Source organism: Melanotaenia boesemani, chromosome 10 (assembly GCF_017639745.1).
Source record: "Melanotaenia boesemani isolate fMelBoe1 chromosome 10, fMelBoe1.pri, whole genome shotgun sequence".
Taxonomy (NCBI): domain Eukaryota; kingdom Metazoa; phylum Chordata; class Actinopteri; order Atheriniformes; family Melanotaeniidae; genus Melanotaenia; species Melanotaenia boesemani.
This window is the reverse complement of record NC_055691.1, coordinates 4647920-4673164: the sequence shown is the minus strand read 5'-3', so window position 1 is coordinate 4673164 and position 25245 is coordinate 4647920. Positions and strand designations below refer to the sequence as shown.

Sequence of the window (25245 nt, the reverse complement as noted above, 5' to 3'; positions counted from 1 at the left end):
GTATTGTGTTGATATTTCATTCATTAAACTAGTTCCTTGCAGGCTACACCCACAAAAGGTGCTAAAATATGTGGCTTATTGGTTTGATATGCATAAGGTTTACAACAACATGCAACGTTCCTGTTGCATTTGGCTGCTTCTGCTCAAATGCCTCAGCAGCAATGCAAAACACAACTGCGCATACCGTACTATGTTCTGTTCTCTCTGGACACCTATTCCCAATATCATGAGGATCTACTTAATCAAGTCTGCCCTTTATCTGCCTGGATCTGAAGACTTAAATTTAGAGTTGCAGTGATTCAGTGCTGCTAAGAAAGAAAGAATGAAAACCTTGAATTTAGGTCATAAATCTTCATTCACGAAACCAGCTCACAGAAAAAGAGATCAGAGACGCCAGAAATGCATCGCAGCACCTCATCAGCATACGGCCTTACACATTTCACAGTCTGTACCACTTTTAAGACTTTACTCCCACTGGTTTCAATAGTCAGTGTCTATAGTCTCCCATCTCTTTGTTATGAGCTGCCACACACACTCCAAGTTGCTCTATGAGGGGTGGGAGTTAAAAAAAGAGGAGAAGAGTGCCACCTGCTGGTCCGACCACTGTACTGTCATCCCTGATGTTTCACCTCTGAAAACAAATATCCATCTGCATGAAACCCACAGGGACTGAAGTTGCCCTTTTAGCTTCACATTTTTTTCTGAAATGAGAGATCAGTTTATTAGACTTCTTTCCTTCACACATCCAGCTCTTCCACATACTGGAGAAGTTAACTCCCTCAATATTGTCTGATGGTGACATATTGCTCTACAGGGCAGCTTCAGATCTTGTTTTTGTGATGTGTGTTTTTTTTTGTGTGTCTTTTTCTAGTTATCACTATGAACTAACTAAAATGTGACTTCACCTTTCCTCCACTTTTACTTTTGACTTTATATATGTGCAGTATCCATCTTTAATGCTGTCATATTTTCTTTCAGAAGTATCTTCAGAATTTCACACCTGACTTCACAAACCTATAGTTGTGCATGTCTAACACTGAAGGAATGTGAACACCATCTGTTCGGTTGCTCTGATATCTAACCTCACATGCATGTCCTTAATTATTTTTTTGTTTGATCCAGATTTCCAGGTGTTCCTGCTCTGCTTTAGGCTTTACAAAGGCAGCAGAGCACAAATAAATGGCGTGTGCTGAAATAACACAGGTTGGGTTGAGTCAACTTGCACCAGAACAAAACAAAACAAAAAAAAAGGATCTTAAGCACGTGTTATTTTATTGCACATCAGGATTCATTTATTTATAAAAAAGATAATGTTTCATGCAAATACATCTTTAAAGGATGGGTTTATGTTTTTAATGCTTGTCTTAAAACAGTAATCAGATCCTTAAGGAACCCTGAAATATCTGACTGTAGCATTCTGAGATCAAGTTGCTTTCTAAAAATGTTTTTATTGTATAGTGTCCTTATTTGTTTTACATGGTTATTTATTGCAAGTTAATTTCAGATGGTTTAAAGACGAATGAACTGATTTCTGGTCTGAGGAATCAACAGCTGAATTTCTTTTAACTGTTAAAAGGAGAAGGACCAGCTGAGTTGTTATCAGCACACAGTTCAAAAGCCAGCACAGTTCTACATTACTACAGTTTGCTAAAAAACACAGTTTGTAGTAATAAAAAAAAAACAAACAAAACAAAAAAACACGGGAGCTAAACTGACCAGCCATTTCTGTCTCCAAAGTAAATGTTGTACAATACGATGGGATGCAATGTAATTATACTTTATAGTCTATAAATCTGTGTTGGACCTAATGCTGTACCCATTAATTCACAGCACAGCAAACCTCAGTATCCCTATGTAATTATAAAAATAAATAACACAGAAGGCCCTGGAGCTCCTGACAAATAAAACTGTATCAGGCTAAAGTAGGAAATTTCCCCTTCTAGGCTCCATTCAGCAGTCTGTTATTAAGACCTAGTGATGCTTCACAGAGTTTTATATATAAATATATATACTGTATATATATATATGTATATATAGTATATACAGTTCATTTGTGCAATTATTTTATCTTTAATTTATTATTGTACATTTATTTATTCATTTTTTTATTTAATAAAAACTTTTTGTGTGATTATCCCTCCAATCCCATTTTATAATGATATTGTGCTGAAAACATGTCATTTTTGGAGGGAATCAGCTTGATTTTCATGATCTCAGAATGCTGTAACTGTAAAGTGTAATAAAATCAAATTTTATTCTTACTGTTTTATCACTTACATTGGAAGAATATAAGAAAAGCATATTTTCTGTAAAGTATTAGAATAATTTCAGACGAACATGCCTGAGGATCTGATCATGTCTTTGTTAGAAGATAAATTTTCATAAAAAATGTCAACCTGTCCTTTTAACAGACTAAAATCCATATTCCCCAAAGAATAAGCACCTCTCCAGTAAGATGCCCTCTAAGCGTTCAATCACTCTGAAAATTTCCCTACTTGGAAAGCAATAAATCAGTTGTCACATTGATTGAAGCCAGTTTGTCATCTGTCATTGGCCTCAATTAGTAAAATTATATCAGCAGTGATGGAGTCAGGCTGCACGTCATGGAGTCTGACAGCCATCAGTGTTTTGGCAAATGGAAATTGTTGGGCTTTGCTCTTCTTTGTTCATAGATTCACATCACTGAGGGGGTGTCTCATTGCAAGGGGGATCTGGCTGCTGCATTGTCTCATCCTGAATTTACAAAGCCCATCTTTCCTCACTTTTTAACATTGAGTTGCTCATAGTTTCCCACATGTGCTTTAGCAAATGTTTTCTGGCAGATCAAGATGTAAGACAGTCAAATTGTTAAGGGGGGGGGGGGTTGTTAAAGTTAACATACAGTCTGAGTTATCCACAGTTAAACAAGTTTAGAATAAGAAAGAAGTATATTGATGCTACAGATGTCTACAGTTTACAGTTTGTGGAAATTAAGTTGCTCATAAACCAAAACTGAGCTTCAAGTGATGAAGTGAGAGCTGAAAAAGGAAATTAGAAGTTTATGGACACTGATTTTTATTCTATAAACAGAACTTCTCAGCTCTTATTTGATAAAAACCATTTCTGAGACCTTATGACCCTGTTGCATACAATCTGCTGTGATTGACACTTTTATACTACAGCAATGTTGACATGTCACATGGTAATAAACCACACATATACACAAATTATTATTACTTATTCTTTTTAAAATGTTCCTAAAGGGCTGATGCAGGAACCTGTTTTGTTCTAATGGGGGCAGTGTCTTACTGAATCATGGTATATGTGGGATTCAGGGATTTTTCATCAAAGTACTCAAAGTCAAGCTGCTTTGACATCTGTTGCGTCAATTTCCTGTCATTTGTTTTAAAAATATATTTTGTGCAAGTTCCCAATTTATTTAATGCAATACCAAATAAATAAGTATAAAGGAAGGAGAACATTTTACTCAAAGTAGTGGCTTTTTCTACACCTTGCAGCAGCAGCGGATGTTTAAAATGTGTATGGTGTGCTGCTGAGTACCTCTGGGAAACTGCTTCTCTGTGTCTGTGGTGTGGGCCTACAGTGCACCGTTTGTGCAGCTCTTCTTCAAGTCTAGCAGCTTCAGCTACAACAATGGGAGGAGTGTGTCTGTCTGTGAGTTCAGACATCTTATCTCCCTCCAATTTTAATGTTGTTTCTATGTCTTTTATCTGCTTGTCACTCTCTGCAGGAAAGCTGTGAACAGCTGATGCCACCAGGCGACTGGAAGGTAAGAGCTAGTACCTTTTCTTCTCTCTCTTACCTTTTTCTTACCTTTATATTTTTTGTTTACTGGGGTCCTTAATTTTTTTTGTCATCCCGTTGTGGTGGCTCATGTGGATAAACAGTGATGTCTGCGTGAATTCAAAGATAGATTTATTAGTTTAAGGCTAGATATAGCAGCAACAACATCAAGCTGTTCTCTTGACCAAAAAAAAGTAAATAAATTAATAAATGTGTTCTTGCAGTTCGTTTAGCTAGCACTCCTACATTAGAGTTTTGAATCTCTCCCTGGGTGTGTGTTACTAATCTGTATTGAAAAGTGTTTGAGGACATTACATTTTGTCTTATCAAAACTCACTCAAGTAGTCCCTGCTTATATGCAGATTAGCTGGATGTCTGTTTTTAAATATTTGAGAGCTCATAAAGGTTTTCTTGCTGCACTTGACTGTGCATCTGATTTAAGACTTTTGGATTATTGATGATGAGCTGATTAATTAGGACACAGATTATCTGAAGAGACTGGTCAGAATTACATTTACAAAAGCATTTGTTGAAATGACAGTAATAAGAGACCATTTCCCCTGACTTTTAAAGATTTAACATACTCCTTAAATCAGTGGTGCCCAGCTCCAGTCCTCAAGGGCCACAGTCCTGCAGCTGACTCAAATTGATGAGTCATTGTGCAAAATTTAATAGGCTGTTGGATCTATTTCATTTGAGTCAGGTTTGTTGAATCAGGAAACATTGGACCGACTTTGGGCACCCCTGATCTAGAATAATCTCAGTCTCAATGATGTGCATCAAGTGCCCCTCTGTAGCACAACTTGACCAGAAGGATTGTGGCTTTAACAATGAGTCCTCTTTGTAGTTTTAACCTTAAAAATGACAGTAATTGGGATGGTGAAAAAGAATGTGAAGAATTGTCCATTGTGTTCAGCAACTTGTGCATCATTCCTCTCTGGACAATCAGATCCAGAGTTGTTCCCAGCACAGAGCCAGCCTTCTCGATCGGTTTGTTTATCCTCCTTAAGTCTCTGATGATGCTGCCCCAGCAGGTGGCTGCAAACTTGATTGCACTTTTCATAACAAACAACATTTTGGTGAAGACATTGAATGATCTTAGTTTTCTCAAGAAGTTGAGTCTGTCCGGTCCTTTCGTGTAGATGGCTTTGATGTTACATTTCTTGCCCGGCTGAGTTTCCTGGTATTTTTACTTCTCCAGCAGTGCTTGGCTTGTTCCCATTCCTCCTAGAATGCACAATCATATCATTTTTTGTGGTCATGTTCAAGACGAGTTGATTGTTTTCATGCAATCACACAAAGGACTGGCCAGTTCTCTCTACTAGTACTAGTTTCTTGTTCACCACTGATACATCAATTTAGATTTAGGTCAGATTTTCTGTGTGGAGTTGGCATGTTTTCCCCTTGTATGCATGGGTTCTCTCCAGATAGATTAGATACCATTTCCATCTGTCCATCCATCCATCCATCCATCCATCCATCCATCCATCCATCCATCCATCCATCCATCCAGTTTATATATGGCTTAGTCCAATTCATGGTTATGTGGAAGCTGGAGCCTATCCCAGCAATTAGCAGGTGAGAGGCAGGTACATTGCAGAAACTGCACAAATGCAACAATATTCTTCTGGGAACAGGTCAAGTAGAACATGCAGGTTTCAACAATTGTGATAAGGGCTTATATCTGGATTTGATTGTAACAAGAGCAAACACAAAAATTGGATGCTAGAAAAAAAATGTTTTATTTAGCTGTCCACAGCTGAAAGATGGTGGTAGTGTGACAAATGTACATTTCCTTTGTAACACTGAGCTATCAGTTTGATCAGTCATTTACAGTTAAACCCTAAGCATTGTTAGACTCCAAAAACTTAACTAATTAGAGCAGAAGTGCCACTTATTTTAAAGTTTCTTGAATTGTTATACAATTTGTTTCATAAGACCTCATCAGAGCTTCAGACTTTTAACACCATGTGATGACAGGAGCAGTGACTTACTTCTCATGAAACACCTCTCTTTCACCTCTTTTTACACTTCAGCCTGACACACGTCTCACATGATAACACAGTGTTGTTTCTCAGCTTCATGTGGGATACAGTATTACTAAACTCTAATAATGGTAAAGTACTGAAAATCTTTAATTATCTGCTCTAAAATAGGAGGTTGTTATGCTGTGAATAAAAAAACTTGCTTCAGGAAAAATATTCCATCACTAATTGAGTTTTATATATGATTTATTTTCTTTAGTTTTTGTTCTCGTTCTTCTGGTGAAAGACATCTCACACCTTCTAGACAAGTGATTTCAGACATTCATGAAGCAGCACACACTCACCAGATGAAAAGATTTTTTCTGTGATGACACCATCTCATGCTGCTCATCTTTTCCCTGTGAGAGTCACAGTTTGTTAATAAGCATTAACATTTTTGTTAGGAGTCATAAAATCTATACAAAGCCCCGGCCCTCCAGTATAATTATCACAATTAATAAATGCGTTAAGGGAACTTTTCCTGGCAAGTTTTTATAGATATTATCATTTTGCTAAACGTTTTGTAATCTTTATGCATCTTTTCCCCATCTTTTTATGTCTGTAGAATTTTTTTGTATGTCTTTAAAGTTGTTTTCTGTAGTTGTTAGAGTGTTTGCATAAATGTTTACGGTTGTTTTGCATATTCTTTTGTGCATCTTTGCAGTTTTTTTGTCTTGTTCTGCAGGCATCTTAAATCTCTTTGAAGATACTTTCCATCATTTCTGTAAAGGTTGTCCAGTAAAATAGTTGGTCCACAACAAGTCTTTATCCATAAAGTCATATATTATGGATAAAGACTTGTTGTGGACCAAAATGAAAGGATTTTAAGGGGTTAAAGGAATATGCAACCAACCAAATTGGATGTTTTGGTTGTAGGACTTCTCATTAAAATCATAATTGAAAATGATTCTCTATGACACTCCAGTGTCTAATCTACTGTCCATCTCATTGATAGTGTATTTCTAGGCATCTTCTTTCAAAAGACCAGCTATTTTTAGTTGTAGTACATCTGGTAGAATTAAAAGCATCAAAGTGGTTGTGTTTGGTTATGTTTGATTGCTTGCAGTACAGGGATCTGTGTGTTGGAGCAGGGAAGCATCTAGACCCTGCAGTTTCTTGGTGTAGGCAGATTTTAGTCTGCCTACACAATGAATTTAATGTTAACTAATTTAAAGTTCACTGTAATTTCAAAGACAATATGATTCTTTGTTTATAATCAGTGTTTGCCTAACCTTTACCCAGAACCTTTCTCATTAAAAGACAGATGGAATTGTGGAGGTTATTTCTAGGGATGGGCCGATACTGATAATAGCAAATACTCGCCGATAAGGGGATTGATATCGGTGAGCATTTCTCTCTAAACACCATCCGATACCATGGAAACGGAATCATAATTCTTTGTTTTCTGCCCAACACAACCACACACAGACACAGGAAGTTATGCAGTCTTGCGTGACCGTTGTTTTGAGTAGGTTTGAGTCACTGTTGTGCTAACATTCAGCCTTAATGGTATGTTAGTATTTGGCATCATTACTCATTATAAAATATGCAGGGCTGAAGTTTTCAGAGATGACATGAATGCTGCCAAATTTACCACCAGCAACTTTATGAAGCATTTTGGTTGAAATCACGTGAAAGAGCACAAGTCTGTTGCCTTAAAGGAAATGTGCATTGAACCACAGCAAAAACAAATGTTGGCAAATGCTGTTAAAAAACATCAAGAATTTGCAGAAAGAAGCCACTGCAATAACAGACAACATCTTAGACTTTATTGGCCTTGATTAACAGCCCCCGTTCTGTGGGGAAAACTTTGACTGAACGTCCAATTTCAAAATAGTTTTTAATAGAAATTCTTTGATCCGAGTTTATTTACTCAGTAATTAAAACAGCTCTGTGACCATCATGGATTCACTTTTTAATAAAACATGAATTATATAAATAAATATTAAGGCTGCCAGAAATAATGCGTTAACAGCAGTAATTAATTGCGTTAATTTTTTAACCGGAGTTAACGCTCCCTCATCCCCCACACTTTTCCCAGTGAAAGGGTTCAACACTCGCACTCCTTTATTTAAAGGAAAAAAAATAAAATAAAAAAAAAGACTGTTTCCTGCAGTTTTGTACTTCGCTTCGACTCCTCTCTTTCCTGTTATTCCGTGACTGGCTATTGGTGATCAGCTGATCGGCTTTTATGGTGCTAGCACCATCTTTCTTGTTGCGCTTGTTTATTATTCATCTAAGAAGGAGGAAACTAGTGGTTCATGGTTCATCTTATATTTAACTCAAAGTATTGTTATCGGATGCACTAGCAATAGCAAACATTTATCAGTCTCATGTCAATCAGATTCATGTCTGTCTCGTGAAGCTGAAGAATGAAATAGAATGTATAGACCTCTTAATAAAATAACACTGGTATCGGATCTGTACTCGGCATCGGCAGATACCTAAACCCCAGGTAACGGAATCAGTATTGGACAGAAAAAAATGGCATCGGAACATCCGTAGTTATCTCTAAAGTCTATAATGTGAGAGTCAAACAGATTTAACACTCTCCATCCAACCACAACCTGTTAGACTGATGCAGTTCACACGTTGTTCTTTTAAAATGTTTCATTCTATGAAAAGATAATTTTTAAGAGATTTTGTTTGACTATAAAGTAGAAACAGTCATGAGTCTTATTTTGTGTTACACACAATAAGAAAACGGGTACTATCAGAAACCAAACAAGCCAAGAAACCATGTTTTGCTTTTTGAAATTCAAAATTTGATGTATCATGAAAGAAACATACATGACTCAGAGTCGTGATTGCAAGTGTTGTGGTGCATACGTTAAAAAAGATGGAAATGGATGCGTTACAAGCAGATACTGTAAAATGCCCAAAAAGAGAAAGACAGGTGAAAAGAAATTCCAGCACATATTTTAACCCTCCATTTAGTCTACGCTTCGGTTTCCGTCCTGCACATCCAGTGCAGACTGTATGTTTAAAGCAGATGGGGCGATGCCGAGTCAGCAGGGAGAGAGTTAATCTCCAGCGTGGAGGGGAAAGGGGGACAAAGTCAAAGCAATGAATGCATTTCAGTCAGCATGCCAAGTGTTCTGTCAGCAGGAAAGGGGGATAGATCGGGTGAGAAAAGAGGAGATAGAGGGAGAGAAAAGGGGGATGGGGTTGTAGAGGTTGGACAAAGGGGTGGGTGATAAATGACAACACAGAGCAGAGAGGAGAGTCTGCAGTCAGCAGACACCATCATAGCCATGTGGATGTGCACGTACGCTTTTTACTCTCCACATTAATATTGTATCTTTTTCCAACTGGAAATATACAGCATGAATTCAGAGTTCACTTAGCATCCCTGAAGATCTTACAAAACCACAAAATGGTTTGTGTCGTCTTAAAGAGAGATGTTTGTCAGCAGACTTTAGGTTTTGACTTTTTTTTAATCACCTCACCTTCAGCTCAGCTGACAACCATCTTCCAGAGTGGTTTTATTCAGGTCTTATTTTTATGATATTTTTGTGTACGGATATAAAAGCAAACATCAAAAATGTCAAATACACTTTGATTATTCAGCTAGAGCTCCAAAACCCTCAAAAAAAAAATGTTTAGCTAACAGAAACTGCTTATGGGGTTACAATTTCAATTTCTTCGTCACAAACACAAGTAAATGGTTGCTTAACAGCCAGAATGAATCCATATATTCTTCTCCCAATGTAACCGTGAGGGACTTATCATTCTGAAGTCATCAGTGCTCACAGCCCTTGGTATCACTTTGCAGCATATACGATACTGCTGTCCGGGCAGGGTTTTCTAATTGTCCCTTCTCCTCCTAAATATGTTTCATGAGACTGCTGTCGCCATCACAGGATGTAGTAATGACAAAAATAATGGAGATGCTTGTTGCAAACAGCAACTGATTCATAAAATGTAAGCAATCAAAACAAAAGTGCAACAATCCCACATAGATTTTAAATTTCACTCAAACAAGTCAAACACGTCCTAAATAATAAAATAATATTAACAAAACCTACAAATATGTGAATAATAAATAGATCAAATTTTATTTTCAGAGTGCCTCTTGAAGAGAAAGTAATTGCCCCATTTTGCCCCATTGCCTGTTTTGGGTTTTTTTTCAAGTTATACATTATTTTTCCGAGTGAAATATTTAGGACAAATTCATTCAGTCACATATAGAAACATGGGAGTGCAACACTTTTCCATTTCAGTGCATTACGCTGTCCCGTTTTGCATCGAGGACACAAAGCCGAGAGCTTGGGGTTAATTTTATTTAGAAACTGTGGTGTATATTAACCTCGATAAATCAATTTAAATTGTTGCAGTCTATGGCGACTGTTAAAAGAAAATGGCTGACTCTTTTGACAAAATACTTTCCACTGTTCATCTTTAAATTCAACCCTAAGTTGTTCCTCCTATTTAAACTTTGCACCTACTGGGCCACACAGAAAACTTCAGTAACATTTGGTACATAGTTGAGGCAAATTTCTTTAAATCTTTACCCACTATATAATTGTCCAAGTCCAAAGGGTATATTGCTGAACTCTACACTAATCTCTAACCTGTAGGTGCTTAAAAATACTTAACTTATAATACTTAATACTCTTAACTGTTAAAAGGATAATAACAGCCCATCATCAAATAGGTCACCAAATGTCTGAATACCTTTACAATACCATAACAAGCAGGATTCATCATTCAATACCTCAGGTAGAGCCGGGTTAGCATAAAAGGGGGTAGCTATATTGTTTGAAAGTTTTTTTTTTTTTTTTTTTTTCACCCAAATTCATTGTAAAATGAAACGGTTACTCAAAATTCTTTTGAGAGTTTGTACAAAATGAATATATGGAAGGCTGGAAATAGGCAGTGTTTTCCATCTATCTCACTCTTGCCCCACCTTCTTCAACAGTGGACCATAGTTTAGATTGAATGTCTCGTCTAGTTTGTTTAATGTTTTAAGCCAAAATATGTTAGGCAAGTCTCATTCCATGAAAATGTCATATTCAGTTTGGGCATAGCTTTAACCGTTGTATTAAGTGGCATGATAATACTCTTTGTGTTGTTTACCTTGTACCTTGAAATAGAACCAAAGGCCCCTAGTAGATCGGCAAGTACAGGAAAAGATATCTCGGTCTTAGTTAAAACAACAACAAAAAAAGCATTCTATCATCAGCATACAATGAAATGTTATGTTTAACATTTCCAACTACTACTCAGTGAATCTGTGGGCTCAGTCACACTCCAATGGCTTGTGGTTCGATTACATATGCAAAAAGAAGAGGCAAGAAGGGGCATCCTTGCTGTGTTCCTCTTGTCAATGAAACCGAGAAGAGATAGAATTAATGAGAAATGCTGCCATTGGATATTGATAAAGGGTTTTGGTCATCGTCATAAATCTGGGACCATCATTCATTTTCCAGAAATGTTGACTGGAAGTTTGTTTTGTTTGTTTTTTTAAGTTAACATGCAGACTTTGTTTTTAAGTATTTACCATAAAAGGCCCTACAGGTCAAAAACATCAGGATGTGACAAGGTAGTGATGAGAGGGTTTGTAAGTGCAGCCAGTATTAGTTTAAAATATCAAGACAAGTATAAAATTTTATAATTTAACATTTTCTCACTTTGTTTCCACCGCATTAGCATCAAGTTTTGATAGATCATCAGTAATCAGCATTTTACATGAACTTTATACTTCTTGCTGCTGTTGTTTTGACCACAAACAGTCACAATATGTGACAGCAAGAAGGCACGGGGGGCTAATTTGCAGGCAAACAGGTTGTTAGCTTAAAACTAGTCCTATAGAATGCTGTCTACCTCTATTCCTGCTTGCATATCTTACTATTTTATTGCACTCATCTGATTAAGTTTACGAGTTAAAAGCACCTAGTTAGGGTGTAAGTACTCCACATGGTACAAAGAGCTACATAGATTTTACTATTCATGTGTCGCTTGAATTCACGCATCAATTCCCCTTGTGTTGTGGACCCTGCCCTGCAGACAAAACAAATAACCACCTTGGAATAGATAACCATTTCCCAATGTATAGCCATAAACTGTGTCTCTATTACATTTTTTACAAGTGGATATAGACAACTGTTTCACATTTTCTGTATAAACTAGGCTGCTATTTTACTGTCAAGATGTCTAAATGGCTTAAAATTGTATTTAGCATAAATATTAACAGTAAGAATAGAGACTTTGCACTTGCATTTGCTTTTACAGTATGTGCCTATTCTGCTGGTATGAAATGCTTGTCAGACTTTGTGAATTTAAGAAATACAAATGCAGCAGCACATCATCATTCATGAGATCAGAGTTGTACATTTTGTGTAAACTGTGCATGTTAGGCTTATAGGAAGTTGACTGTAAAGTAATGTTTGCAGAGTGTAGTTAAGTAGGTCAATGACACCTAAGGCGTATTTGTGTTTCCGGACTTCAAATAGTAATGTTCCTTTGGGGTCTTCTTACACACTGACAAATGCTTTGCTTCACTGACGCAACATACCTGCTCAATGCACTGTTCCATTCACGCACTAATAAATCACGTGGATTACTGTGCTTTTTTGTATTTGCATTACTCACTTTTTGTGATTAGCTTTCAAAAGTACAATGAAGAAAACTCTTTTTAAATGTGAAATTTTTGGTAATTAACTGTATAATTCTGATATGTCTTTCTGATATTAAATGATATTAAACTAACTGGCCTAATTCCTAAACAGCTGGAACAAGGTTGCTAAGGAAAGTTGGGAAAAAACAGCACCAAATCCAAACCAGAGCAGTGGTGCTGATGAGAGAGCTGCTAAAGAGTGATGGGAGAGCGGACCAATCACGGGCTGAGGAGTCAGTGCTCTGAGCCTGTTGTCTCCAACCAGCCCTTCAGGCACAGTGTGAGAAAAGGGGAGGGATGTTTTGAGGAAGATGAGAAGGGGGAGGGGGAAGGCAGCAGCACGTAGCATAAGAGTGTGGTCGAAGCAGAGCAGACAAAGACAGCAGCTTGCAGCATCTTCTTCCAGCTCTCCATCCTACAGTGCGTGCTCACCAAGACCTAGTCCCTTAAAACAGGAGAGGTCTGGTTGCTTGCCTGCCTGTCTGCTCCCTCCTGTTTTTCATCGGCTCAGACTACAGATACTGGAACCATGCCTGAGTGCTGGGACGGGGTGAGTAATAAGGGTTGTTTACACAGATTACCATCATATACATCACATTAGATTCTTTGGATTTTGAGATTTCTTACATTTGTAGATGCTTCTGTTTGTGTCTTGATGTTGACGTCTAATATGTTGTGGTAGCCTGTGTTTTCCTCTCGATCTCATTCAGAGGGAGAAACTGCAGAGTCAGTCTCAGCTGATGGGTCAGTCTCTGACTTTGGCCCACTGACACACATAAGCTTGCTAACACAGATGCCGTGCAATGCACCGATGCTCATTCCTCTGCAAAGAAGAATTAGTGGAAGGAAAAAAAGAGCAGTCTTGCTAAAGATGATTAAAATGTGTGCGTTGTGTGCATGTCTTGCAGCCGTGCATGCACGATGTTTAATCTTTTGCCTTTCTCATAGTAATATACAAAAAAATCATGTAAATGTATTGCTGTGACCCTAAATTATGCTTCATTGTATTTTAAAACTGGGCTTTCATTGCCATTAAAAAAATGTAAATTGACCTCCTGTGGTTTCCTGTTGGTTGTGTGAAGGTCACAGGGAGCTCATGTGTTTGTGAAATGTCACCGAAGCATTAACTGCCTCAAATTAGAATGCTGATAACACTGATATTAATGCTGAAATAATAGTGAGATAATCTGTCTGGATTAACTGATAACTGTTGGCTGCTTGACTATCTGCTGCTAGAGGGGATTGTAGTGAATATCTGCTCTGTTTTCATGGTGCAGTGAGTCATTTGGGAGATGTTTAAATAGCTGCAATGTGGATGTGTGCTAAGTTTCAAATAACAGGTGAATGTTGAGAGATGCTGGAGACTGACAGCAGCAGGTTGAGGATTTTCACTCAGATGTTTGCAAGGTTTTAATATCTTGAGGTGTGAGAATATGCAAAGAAGAGCACAATAATGTTGATGTGTCATGTGTATTTTGGTCTCTGTTTGCTTTAGAGTGAAGAATACAGATGGGAGAGTCAGCAGCATCAGTAGAGGCTTCAGTGTAGCTTAAAGCCTGAACCAGGCATAATGACGCTAAAACTCCACCCTGCCTGTGTGTGTGTGTGTGTGTGTGTGTGTGTGCATATGTGTACGTGTCTAGAGTGTGCAGCTCATAAAAACACTTTCCTCGTACCTCCATTTTGAGTTTGGCAAGCAGTGACCAGCAAACGCTGACAAAATGTGGGTCACAACATTAGATCTATGATTATAAAGCATAACATGATCCTGTTTCTACCTCTTTTTTATTACATCTCTATTAGTCTTACAAATCTGGATTCAGTGCATTGTAATTTTTTTTATTTAAACATCACAGAAGAATAAGATTATTTTATCGTTTCTGTGACGCACTCAGATTTCTTTTGGTTAAACACATGGGGGATTATTGAAAGTGATCAACTGATTAAGATATATTATATATATTATATTATATTATAATATTTTATTAAACATCTCATTTTGCATTTTTATATCAAAGAACGTTCTGATAATTGTGCATTTGTGTGATCATCACCACAGTCATTGTGGGCAAAAGCATTCATAATAGGAATGTTGCTGCAATATTTGTAAAAACCATGGAGAGGATTAAAAAAAAGAAAAAAAAGTATGATCAAGCAAATTTTTCAGTTTTCTATTTTCTATTCAGTTTTCCACCCAAAACAGGAGGTGAAGAATGTTTAATAAACAAAACAAAAAAATGACAAAAATCTAGAAAACACTTAATGACATGTTGATTTTGTCAGCTGACATCACATCATGATTTAATCATATTTGTAATAATAGCTTAAAATGAATATTTCATTATTTTAATATCATGATTATTGTCAATTGTTGTTGATAGAGGGACTTCATTTATTAACTAAACTAACATTTAAACATCCACACAGTAGAGGGGCTATGTAATAAATAATAGCTAATTATATTTAAACTAGTTAACTTTGCTTAAAAATGATTATACAAAAATGTAGTTTTAAAATTATATGGATTATTTTAACATCAACCAACCATCCCATTCAACTGAAGGTAAATGATCTAAGTTTAATTTGCCACCATGTGCTGATGTGTATCCAGTATACTTCTTTCTAAAGTTTAGTCTTTAACAAGGTGATCTGTTTTTTAAATACCAGACTTACTCCATGGTTTTCATGTGAATAAAGAAAAATATAATAAATATTCAAAATAACATGCAGTATAAGGCATTTTCTTTCAATCTCTAAAGTCCACATCAGTAACCGTAAATAGATCAGTGACTTTGATCGTGTCTGAGATTTTATTCTTCCAGTCCACCATAAATAAAACAACTGCTTTATCCACTCAACTATGTTCCCCACACACCACAAATAATTAACTATATTATGTAATTTGAGTGAAATTCTGGTGCTTTCTATTTAGAATGACTCCATATTGGCTTTGTTTGCAGTTTCCTGAAAAGCTCGACCCTTTAACGTAATCCATCCCTGATTATTTTGGGCAAAAGTTCCATTAATTACTGCCCCACTTACTGTATAAAACTGAGACCTGACATTCCTGTTCTAGAAGATTAATGAGTGTGATCTGACTGTTAGTGACTCAGGAGGGAGTTCAGTAAAAGCCAGATGAACTTAAGTGTTTAAGACCCACAAATGTGTCAAATCACAACAAAAAAAACTCTTGAGAAAATGAACTGATGTGCATGTCCGTTTAGCCCTCGAGGGGTCATTTGCTGTTTGTGTGTGAACCACCAGGTGAGTGTATGTTTTTGTGTGTTTTACAGGAACATGATGTTGAGACCCCTTATGGGATGTTGCATGTGGTGATCCGAGGGGCACCTAAAGGAAACAAGCCTGCTATTCTCACCTACCACGATGTGGGGCTGAATCGTGAGTATCTACCCTGAAATGTGTGTGTTACCACAGATCTTCCACTTCTGGCACTTATCTGAGGTGATAATTGGCCTGTTTGTTAAAGTATAACTTTCTCGTTTCACTGGGCTAAAACGAACACACACACACACACACACACACACACACACACACACAAACACTGTGTTCTGTTACTGGAATAAGAATCGGGCCACTACACCAGCACCTTTTTTACCTTATCCTTTAGTCATTTTTTAGGTTGTTTAAGTTTTAGAGGCTAAAATACATTCTGGAGACAGTTACTCTTTCCTAAAGAAATGACCGTTGTTGATGGTCATTTAAATTCTAAGTTTTGTCCCCCCCTCCCCCTTTCTTAACATGAAACCCATTTGTATATTCTGTTTCTGGTAGAGAGTTAGCACTCCAGCCTCAAAGAAAATAAATCAGCAACTTGTTTACACAGTGTCAATCCAAATCAATCAGCTCATCAATCAGAGCGAACTGGACCTTTTGGCATGAGGTCTAAAGAGACTCCAGAACACTTCAGACAGAAGGGGGAAGCAGCAATGTCATCTGTGTGAAAAGCAGGGCTTTTTTATGTTGAGGCAGAATTTAAAAATTATGTTTTCTGTTCTAGTTAAGTTTATTTTGGAGCACATTTAAGGCACATGCTGCTTTTTCTAAATGTAAAAAAATAGAAATAGCCCAATTTTATTACTGTGAATTTCAAGCCAGTGGAATAAGCAAATCAATATGCACTAAAAAAACACACAAACAAATTTAAAACCAAAAAAAAAGGCTTAGCAAGCAACACACACACACACACACACACACACACACACATACACACACACACACACACACACACACACACACACACACACACACACATACACACACACACACACACACACACACACACACACACACACACACACACACACACACACACACACACACACATCCATACACACAAAAACAGGATTATGACACTTGTCAACGGAGGCAAAAAAATTGACTGAAGACCTCACTTACTTATATCTATTATATCTATATCCATTATATGAGAGGTTTATTTATAATGAAGGAAATAAAAGATTCATTCATCCTAAAATTGACATTACGGCTTTCTTGCTGCTTCAAAATCACCGCAAGCTCTGTGTCAAGTTCTAACAGATATCACCCAGTTCATGTCATCATGCAAAGTCACCACATGCGCTACAGGCCAGCACTTAATACATGTTGAGAAGTCCTTCATTAAATAGGACACATGCGTAGGTGTAGACGGACATAAGTAACAAGGAAAATAATGAGGGACACAAAAGCTTTTGAAGGGGAGTTTGTCCTATAATGTCCTGATGAAAATAGAAAATAGGAGGGGATGAAAGAGTGAGCATGAGAGGCATCAATAAAATGTAGGTCAGAAAAACATCCCTATCCTGCAGAGAGAGGAGGGGCGGGGCTGGCCAGCAGCAATGCGGCGCTGCTTTGAAGGGCTGAGGTGGATAAGGAGGATATCGTGGTGGGGGGTTGGGAGCGGTATGCTGGTATGACTGCAGTTAGGAGGCTGTTTGCTCTTGTTTACTGTCTCCATCTCTGAAAAATAACATAAAATCAGTACCAACCTTTTTGAGCAGAAATAATTCAGAACAAAATAGAAGCTGTTTTCTGCTTCATTTCTGATGCAGTAGAGCTACACAGCTTTTAGTATTCATAGCTTGTCATTAAATCACTTGACTTCAGCACACAATCATAGAGGATGGAGGAAAGCAAAGGATGAAAGGAGCCCCACATTAAAGGAAATTGGTGGAGAGTTTATTTTCTTTCACTGAAATGACTCCTGCAGATGGCATAGAAAACTGCCAGACCCTCAGTTAAAAAATCACGAGACAACAAGAGAAGAGGGGTGGGAAAAATAGAAAAGTAATGAGAAGAAGAGAGAAGACTTGATGTGAGAAAGCAGACGATCGATTTAAGAAGAAAAAAATAGGTCATGCAGGAGGAATCATTGCAGACAGCAAAACCCAAGAATGAAATCTGACTGCTGAGGAAACACAAGATGAGGAGAAGAAGAAAGAGAGGGTGATTGAACAAGAAGCTCTCATGGAGAGTGGGATAAAGACAACACAAAGGGAGAAAGTAGGTCATGGAGTCTGTGGGAGTACAAACTTAAAGCACAGACCGATGATTCAGCATGTTCCTGATGAGAAACTTCTCACCTCAATGACCATGTAGCATCAGTATTTTTATAAACTAACACAGTGGAGCCACGCATGTGTCCTCCTTTCCCTGCCTCCCTTACATTTCATCCCTAGCCCAGTTGTCATGTTAATTGGTCCGTTTAATTAACGCCGTTCAGTCAGAGCCTGAGGAGGAAACAATGCTGCTGCATGGTTTCACAGAGTCTGACACATATGGACTGAAAGTAGGCCAACTGCAGAGCCAGTGGGAGGAGGGCAGCATAGGAGCTGACACTATAGATAAAGCTATTTTAGAGATTAATGTTCTGGATTTTCCATAGTGCTCCAGGAAATACAGCTCCGAATTTGAGAGTAATCCTAAGTGAGTCACTCTCAAAACAAATCAGCTTGTCTTGCCAACATCAACAAAATAGATCTTTCCATTTTAAGAGATGTTTACCATTATAATCTCCATTCTTATAAAATCTTCTCAGTGACTGACAGCCAAACACCGCACTCAGACCTGATTTAACTGTAACATAAAGCCTCAAACCCTTACAAACCTCTTCTGGCCTTTATCTATTGTATTTCTTTTTATCTAATAAATTTATTTAATTAATTTATTTGCTTGTATTCACTCTTATTTATATATGTATTTCTATATCATTTATTTACCGTTTATCTTTATTAATTGTTATTGATTTATTTAGTGTTTAATTGAATTTTATTATATTCCATTATATTTTTTTTCTTAATCTTTTAACCATGAACACTTTCTTTTATTATATTTTATCTTAAGATGATGCTTTGTGCTCCTTTCTTTTATTCTGAGGTTATTTATAATTGAATCCATATTTCTCTGTTAAAAATAAGATGAATAAAGGCTTTATGTCAGATAGGCTATTTCACGTGGAGTGTTTGCCCTCCATGCTGGCACAGGATCAGGTGTACAGATGGCCAGCTTCAGGACCCTCTGAGCATTCTGCATATTTAATGTGATGACATTCCTCTGCTCGTATACCTCCATCCTCTCACTCCATGGTGCCTGTGCTTATTTCCTCTCCTCCCTCGCTCTCTTCCAGACAAGCTGTGCTTCAACACTTTCTTCAATAATGAGGACATGCAGGAGATCACTAAGCACTTTGTGGTTTGTCACGTCGACGCCCCGGGACAGCAGATCGGAGCTTCACAGTTACCACAAGGGTATAAAACACACACTTTTTAGTCTACTTTAGTAAAAAAAACATGTTTTTCTACCCCTTTATCGCATGTATGCATATTGCACTTGCATTGTATCGTTATCAGCTTGTTTCTCTTCTGTAAAGCACTTTTATTTGCTTTATCCTAGCGATTTCTAAAAGAGGGGCACCTAAAAGATCAGCTCAAACAATGTTTAAATATCAGCTTTTATAATTTGATTCAAAAAGAAAAAGGCTGAATTGAATTCAGTGTGAATGTAGAAATCAAAAGCCCATGAAAATTATTAAGGTCAGATGGTCTAACAACAGCAGATAAATGGTTAAATAGTGAGTTAATTACTGGATAAGTGAACAGTATACAAACAGAGTTGAACAAATAAAGCTTTTGCTGTTTTTTTTTAACTGATTTAAAATTGTCATGAAGTAATTTAATTTTAATTTAGAAGCTTTGTTCTTTCTCACTACAGGTACCAGTACCCCACTATGGACCAGCTGGCTGGAATGCTGCCCACTGTCGTGCAGCACTTTGGGTTGGTGCTGTTTCTTTTTAGATTCACATACTTCTAGTGGCTCTACATGTCTAATTTTATATCTTCTGCTCCTCACAATTCTAAATGATCACAAAACACTTTACAGTCTAATGAAAGTTTTTCATTAGCTGTTGCCATTGGGATGTAATTCAAGCTGGAACACAGTAGCAGGTGAAATGTGCAACACTCTGCATCTAACAGATCAATTATGTTGCTTAGATTCAAGAGCATCGTTGGGATTGGAGTTGGAGCTGGAGCTTATATTCTGGCCAAGTTTGCAGTAAGTCTAAATCATGTTTTGTTCTGAAACTGTCCAGGAGGGAAGATGTTCTGCTTCTATATGTTTCCTACTGCTGGAACCACTAGATTTGAATGTTTTCTGCAGCTGAAGCTTCTGTTTGATCCTTAATAATTTTTCATGCCAAACTCAAGGACACATAGACTATTTAATTTTTCATTTATTTATCTGCATTAAATATTATAGTAGTATTATCTGCAGCATAGTACTAGCATTAAATCAACTGGAAACTGTTTGTAGTTGACAATAATAATAATTAATAATAGAGCATTGAATGAGTTTTCTAAATGTCTCGAGATTTTTTTATGATGCATTTGCTTCTGTTAATTGAGCAAAAACTGTATTTTACCAAATAACACATTTAGTTAAATGGAAATGAAAAAAAAAGATGAAATCTAAACAGAAATTGTGCTGTTATTTGTTTAGTAATTGTTAGAAATAAAGTGATTGCAGATGGAAATATTTATATGCTGCAATTAGGTAATAATTTAGAAAACTATGCTTTCACAACTAAAATGCTGGGTTAGGCTCCAGCTTCCCTGCGACCCATAATGGACAAAGCGGTACAGATAATGGATGGATGGATGCTTTCATAACTTTTAGTTTTAGTTAATAATCAGCTTGTTTCCCATGCAAACTAACATCCACACACCAGTGGATGGTGCAAAAAGAGGTTTAATATATGTCTTCTGCTCCCAGCTGATTTTCCCTGACCTGGTGGAGGGTTTGGTTCTGCTAAACATTGACCCCAATGGCAAAGGATGGATCGACTGGGCTGCCACCAAGGTGCCTGTCTTTTCATAAATTTATAACTCACACCTGCTTTTTGATTTCTTGCTCTAATAGCAGTCTCCCTGTCATTTCCTCAGCTGTCAGGTCTGACCAGCAACATCCCAGATGTCGTTCTGCCACATCTTTTTAGCCAGGTAGGCTCAGATTCGGTTCAGTTAGGTTCAGTTCAGCTTTATTTGTATAGCTCCAATTCACAGCAGTCTTCTTATGGCACTTTACAGACATAATCAAGCCAAGACAATTCATTGTGAGCCAATTAAAACAAATTATCATCACTCCAGTTTATAACAACTCTGTTCAAGCCAATTTCAAGAAAATAAAAGCCTATCTGAGGAAAGCATTGGATTGCATTCAGTCTATGATTTATTACAAATCTCTGGACAACTACATTATTTTCAGTTTCTTGCTATTTTTTTCCTCGCTATATGGTTTAACAGAAGGTAAAAGATAAGCAAAGAAAAGCAGTATATAGCAGTAATTATATAGTAATATAGCATCTTGCAAAAGATGCTGCCTGTATGTCAACAAAGACGCATGTAGGGTTTAAAGTTGAAGTACTAGAGGCTAAAACATTAAAGAAATAAAATTAAAAATTAAAATTAATTAAAATTAAACAAAATAACTGTTTTTCTCATTATACTTTTACAATTGGACTTAAGTATTCTTTGATATTATTAGTTATAACTAAGTTCTTAGCTGGCTCTTAATTGGGACCAATTAAAGTTACGTTTGATATATATTGTTATAAATGGAATTACATAGAAATCATTCATACTTCGATCAGTGTGTCATTTATGCGCCGGTACGTCTGCAGGAGGAGCTGGTGAGCAACACAGAGCTGGTGCAGAGCTACCGGCAACAGATCAACAACAATATCAACCATTTCAACCTGCAGCTCTTCTGGAACATGTACAACAGGTGGAGACACACACACACACACACACACACACACACACACACACACACACGAACATGTGCACCAACAAAGTCATGCTCTCATCATTTCAGAGGACATTCAGCATGTTAGCATGACCTCAAAGCTAAAATGCCATAAACTTTCATAATGTTTTTTTTTCTTTTTAATCATCAGGAATATACAAATAAACTCACATTCACTTTATATTTATTATTCTTGCATCTTTCAGTCGGAGGGACCTGGAGATGAACCGCACAGGGACGGTGCTCAACGCCAAGACCATAAAGTGAGTCTTCAGATTTGTTTTTTTACCATGCACAATGTAAGATCAGACAGACTTTCATGTTAAATAAAATCCATTAATGAACTCATGAGCACAAGAGAAACACCTTTATTTATTTTTTTGCTGCATCCATTCTCTGAGTTGTAACAATAAATTTATTTTTTAATGACAAGACACCTACTTATTTTTGTTTATTCGTTTATTTAATTATCATCAAATGGAAATACTGATACAGCAATCATGTTGGTACACCTGTAAAATATTGTCAACAATTCACAACACATGCGGGTGGATTCTGTAGGTGTCCTGTGATGCTGGTTGTGGGAGACAACGCCCCTGCTGAGGAGGGAGTGGTGAGTTTAACATCATACTTTCAATTTCTAAAAACTTATTTGTTTGAATTTAAAAATCTCCACTCAAAAGTCCAATATTACTTTATAGTCATACAGGTAGATCAAATAAACCATCCAGCTCTCTGTCCTGTTAGTTCGGTTGGTGGAACTGACTTAGTCTGTTACTCTGTTCTAATGCTAACAGGGACAAAAACCAAAAATCCTGAAGGAATAAAAACAACTTATTTCTCATTTTGATGTTGATCACTTGATTAATCAAAAGAGATCACCATCGTGAGCCCAAAGATATTATCAATCCTAAAGTACTTAAAGAAAACTTAGAAGTTTGTGTAAACAATTCATTTTCCAGGCCAAAACATCACAGTCACACAAGCCAAATGTCCAAAAATCATCTCATGGGTCATTTCAATCCACGTGTAATGTCAAACATGCTGTATGTACAAAACATTTAGCAAAGAACACTACGACCAAAAAAGGCAAAAAATATGTGGACTTGTACTGATAATCAATGCTAAGGTGAGAAATGTTTGAAAATTTATTTAGAGAATGAAAGAAAAAAGAAGAGCACCAGATACGAATTCTGTCGTCTGTGTGCTGTGGATCAGTTTCTGTCTTCCTTCTGTAGCTCGGCCTGCTGAGATGACGCCTCCATTTAGAGTAAATAAATGTTAGTCCAACTGAGGCTCCAACCAGCAGAGCCAGCTCTCTTTCCTCCCACGTGCTCTTGTTCTGTTCAGTGTTTTGTTCTTGGCATGTAAATGAAGTCCATGGCTGTTTGTTTTCATTCAGGTAAACAGAAACAGGTCAGCCAGCAGAGACCTGGTTCTGTCTCTCCTCCTGCTCCTCCAGGGACTCTGTATCTGTCCATCTGTGTGTGTCTGTGTGTCATCCATGTGTTTGATACAATATATGTGTATGTGTGCGGATGTGTGTGTGTGTTCTCCAGGGGACAGATGGCCTCTCTGTCTCTGGGGTTTCCTAGTTTGAAGTGGCCCAGATATGTATGCTTCTGCACCAGTTAATCTGCCTCATGCACAAATTTAAATGAAATCACTCTACTATTAGATGGAAGTGGAGGAAGTGGACAGGAAGGGGATGTTATAAAACCGCCTGAAAAAAGAGAGAGAGATGGAAAGTAGCACAGAGAGGAGGAGTAAGAGGAAGAGATGGAAACAGTGGTTGTTTTATTAAATGTGACAGATGGAGGTTATGTAAATATTTTATTTTTGCAGACATGATCAGCTGAGGCTGCAGCGTTTGGCCCAACAGATATGACAAGTTCTGCCAGAGAGAGGAATAACAATGTTCAGAGATTAATTAGAGACCTTCATTTTAAATTCCAGCTAAACATTTGCAACTATTGTAAATTTGCATAACTTTTATCTGACAGAGGAAAACTTTTCATAACTAACTCTCAGTAATAACTATATGTGCACATGACTGGGATTTTAGTGCCTTTATTTGCTTGCTTATTGCAGAAAACTGTACTATTTAGCAGTCTAGCCTATAAAGGATTAAAGAGGAAATGTAGCAGGGAGTGAAATGCTGTCACATGCATGACGGTCTGTCTATGCGGTCATGCATTATGTGGGAATATCAGTACACATCTGTTTAATATGTCCATGTGCACTCTGCGGCTGAGTCTCAGCCTGCTGGAGTGACTCATCTCTGCAGCACACTGCAGTATCTGGGTCAGTCACATGCACACAGCATGATGTAGTCTCCATGTGCATATTAGTCAAACTAACTTTCTCTTCAGGCCCTGACCAACTGCAACTGCATGGAATTTATTTTTATAGTCTTTAAAGCTGACATATTTTGCTCTTTTTTTTCCCACAAGCTGACACAATTTTCTGAAGTCGTTATAAAATATCTGCTAGCTTGTAAATGCAAATTTGGACACAAATTAGACCTAAAAAGTCTAAAAACGTGTCATTGCTGGACATGAGCATACATGAGGTAGCCTGAAAGTTTACACTAACGCACGCAGCAATCTGAGTGCAGACATCAAACCAAGCTGATGGGAAAATACTAGTTATCATTACATTTCCTGGGTTTGCAGTAATTATGAGTCAGTGTAGAGTTGTACAAATCCATTTAATGTACTGACTTCTTGTTTTGATTATGGACTTACTGGGTTGATTGCATTAAAGCTGCTAAATGAACTAGAAATTCATGCATTAGTGTTTCCTCATCTGATGATGGCATTCAGTCATTACACTAAATTTCTCTAAATCTGGGCCTTTCAGCTTCATTTCATTTAGTTTAAAAATGTCAATTTGCATCTGCTGCAAAACAAGCAATGTGTGATTACATATCATCAGTGTAGGTGTGGAGATTCATTCTTGCTCTGGTAATACAATCACAGGACGGTATGTGTAAAATGTAACCGCTCAAGGCAGTTTTTGTTTAAAGTTGTTGTTACTGCATCGTTTCTCTTTACTCATTTAACTCTAAGAACTGTTTTGTTTTTAAGGTTGAGTGCAACTCCAAGCTGGATCCAACCAACACCACTTTCCTTAAGGTAAACTTCTTCTCACCTGCAGCTGCTGCTGAAGACTTAGGTGATGAAATGTGAGCTTGGTCATCCACAGAAACATAGACTAATTTTTAAATCACTTTCCAATTAGTTTTCATAAACTGGCAAACCAAATATATTCAGCTTTTTTGTGTATTATAGATAGAAGACATAGCTATTCCTCTGGTTGAACTGGAAAATCCCCAACCCAATATATTTACTGTAAAACACACAGAAAGTATATTTAATACTTTAAGAAACACTCCTACTTGGATACTTAACCTGAGATAAAAACATTTTGCACTTTTTGGTCTTTAGTTTAATGTTTTACTATGAAGGCCGGCAGTTCTATATCTGGTCACTGAATTA

The 25245-nt window shown here is 37.2% G+C and overlaps 1 protein-coding gene across 6 annotated transcripts in view; it reads left to right on the top strand.

Moving 5' to 3' along the window:
• Positions 1–25245, top strand: part of ndrg4 (NDRG family member 4) — a 62466-nt gene that overhangs the window by 33042 nt on the left and 4179 nt on the right. For 4 of the 6 annotated variants that reach the window (XM_041997371.1, XM_041997372.1, XM_041997369.1 and 1 more), the window contains 11 exons: positions 3731–3769; positions 15720–15825; positions 19070–19190; positions 19654–19716; positions 19936–19996; positions 20714–20800; positions 20884–20940; positions 21621–21724; positions 21952–22008; positions 22307–22358; positions 24835–24882. In XM_041997371.1, the coding sequence (XP_041853305.1) occupies positions 3731–3769; positions 15720–15825; positions 19070–19190; positions 19654–19716; positions 19936–19996; positions 20714–20800; positions 20884–20940; positions 21621–21724; positions 21952–22008; positions 22307–22358; positions 24835–24882 (795 nt within the window). Of the gene's footprint in view, positions 1–3730; positions 3770–12777; positions 12977–15719; positions 15826–19069; positions 19191–19653; positions 19717–19935; positions 19997–20713; positions 20801–20883; positions 20941–21620; positions 21725–21951; positions 22009–22306; positions 22359–24834; positions 24883–25245 lie in introns of those variants that run through there. The other 2 variants (XM_041997373.1, XM_041997374.1) reach the window with 2 other exon arrangements.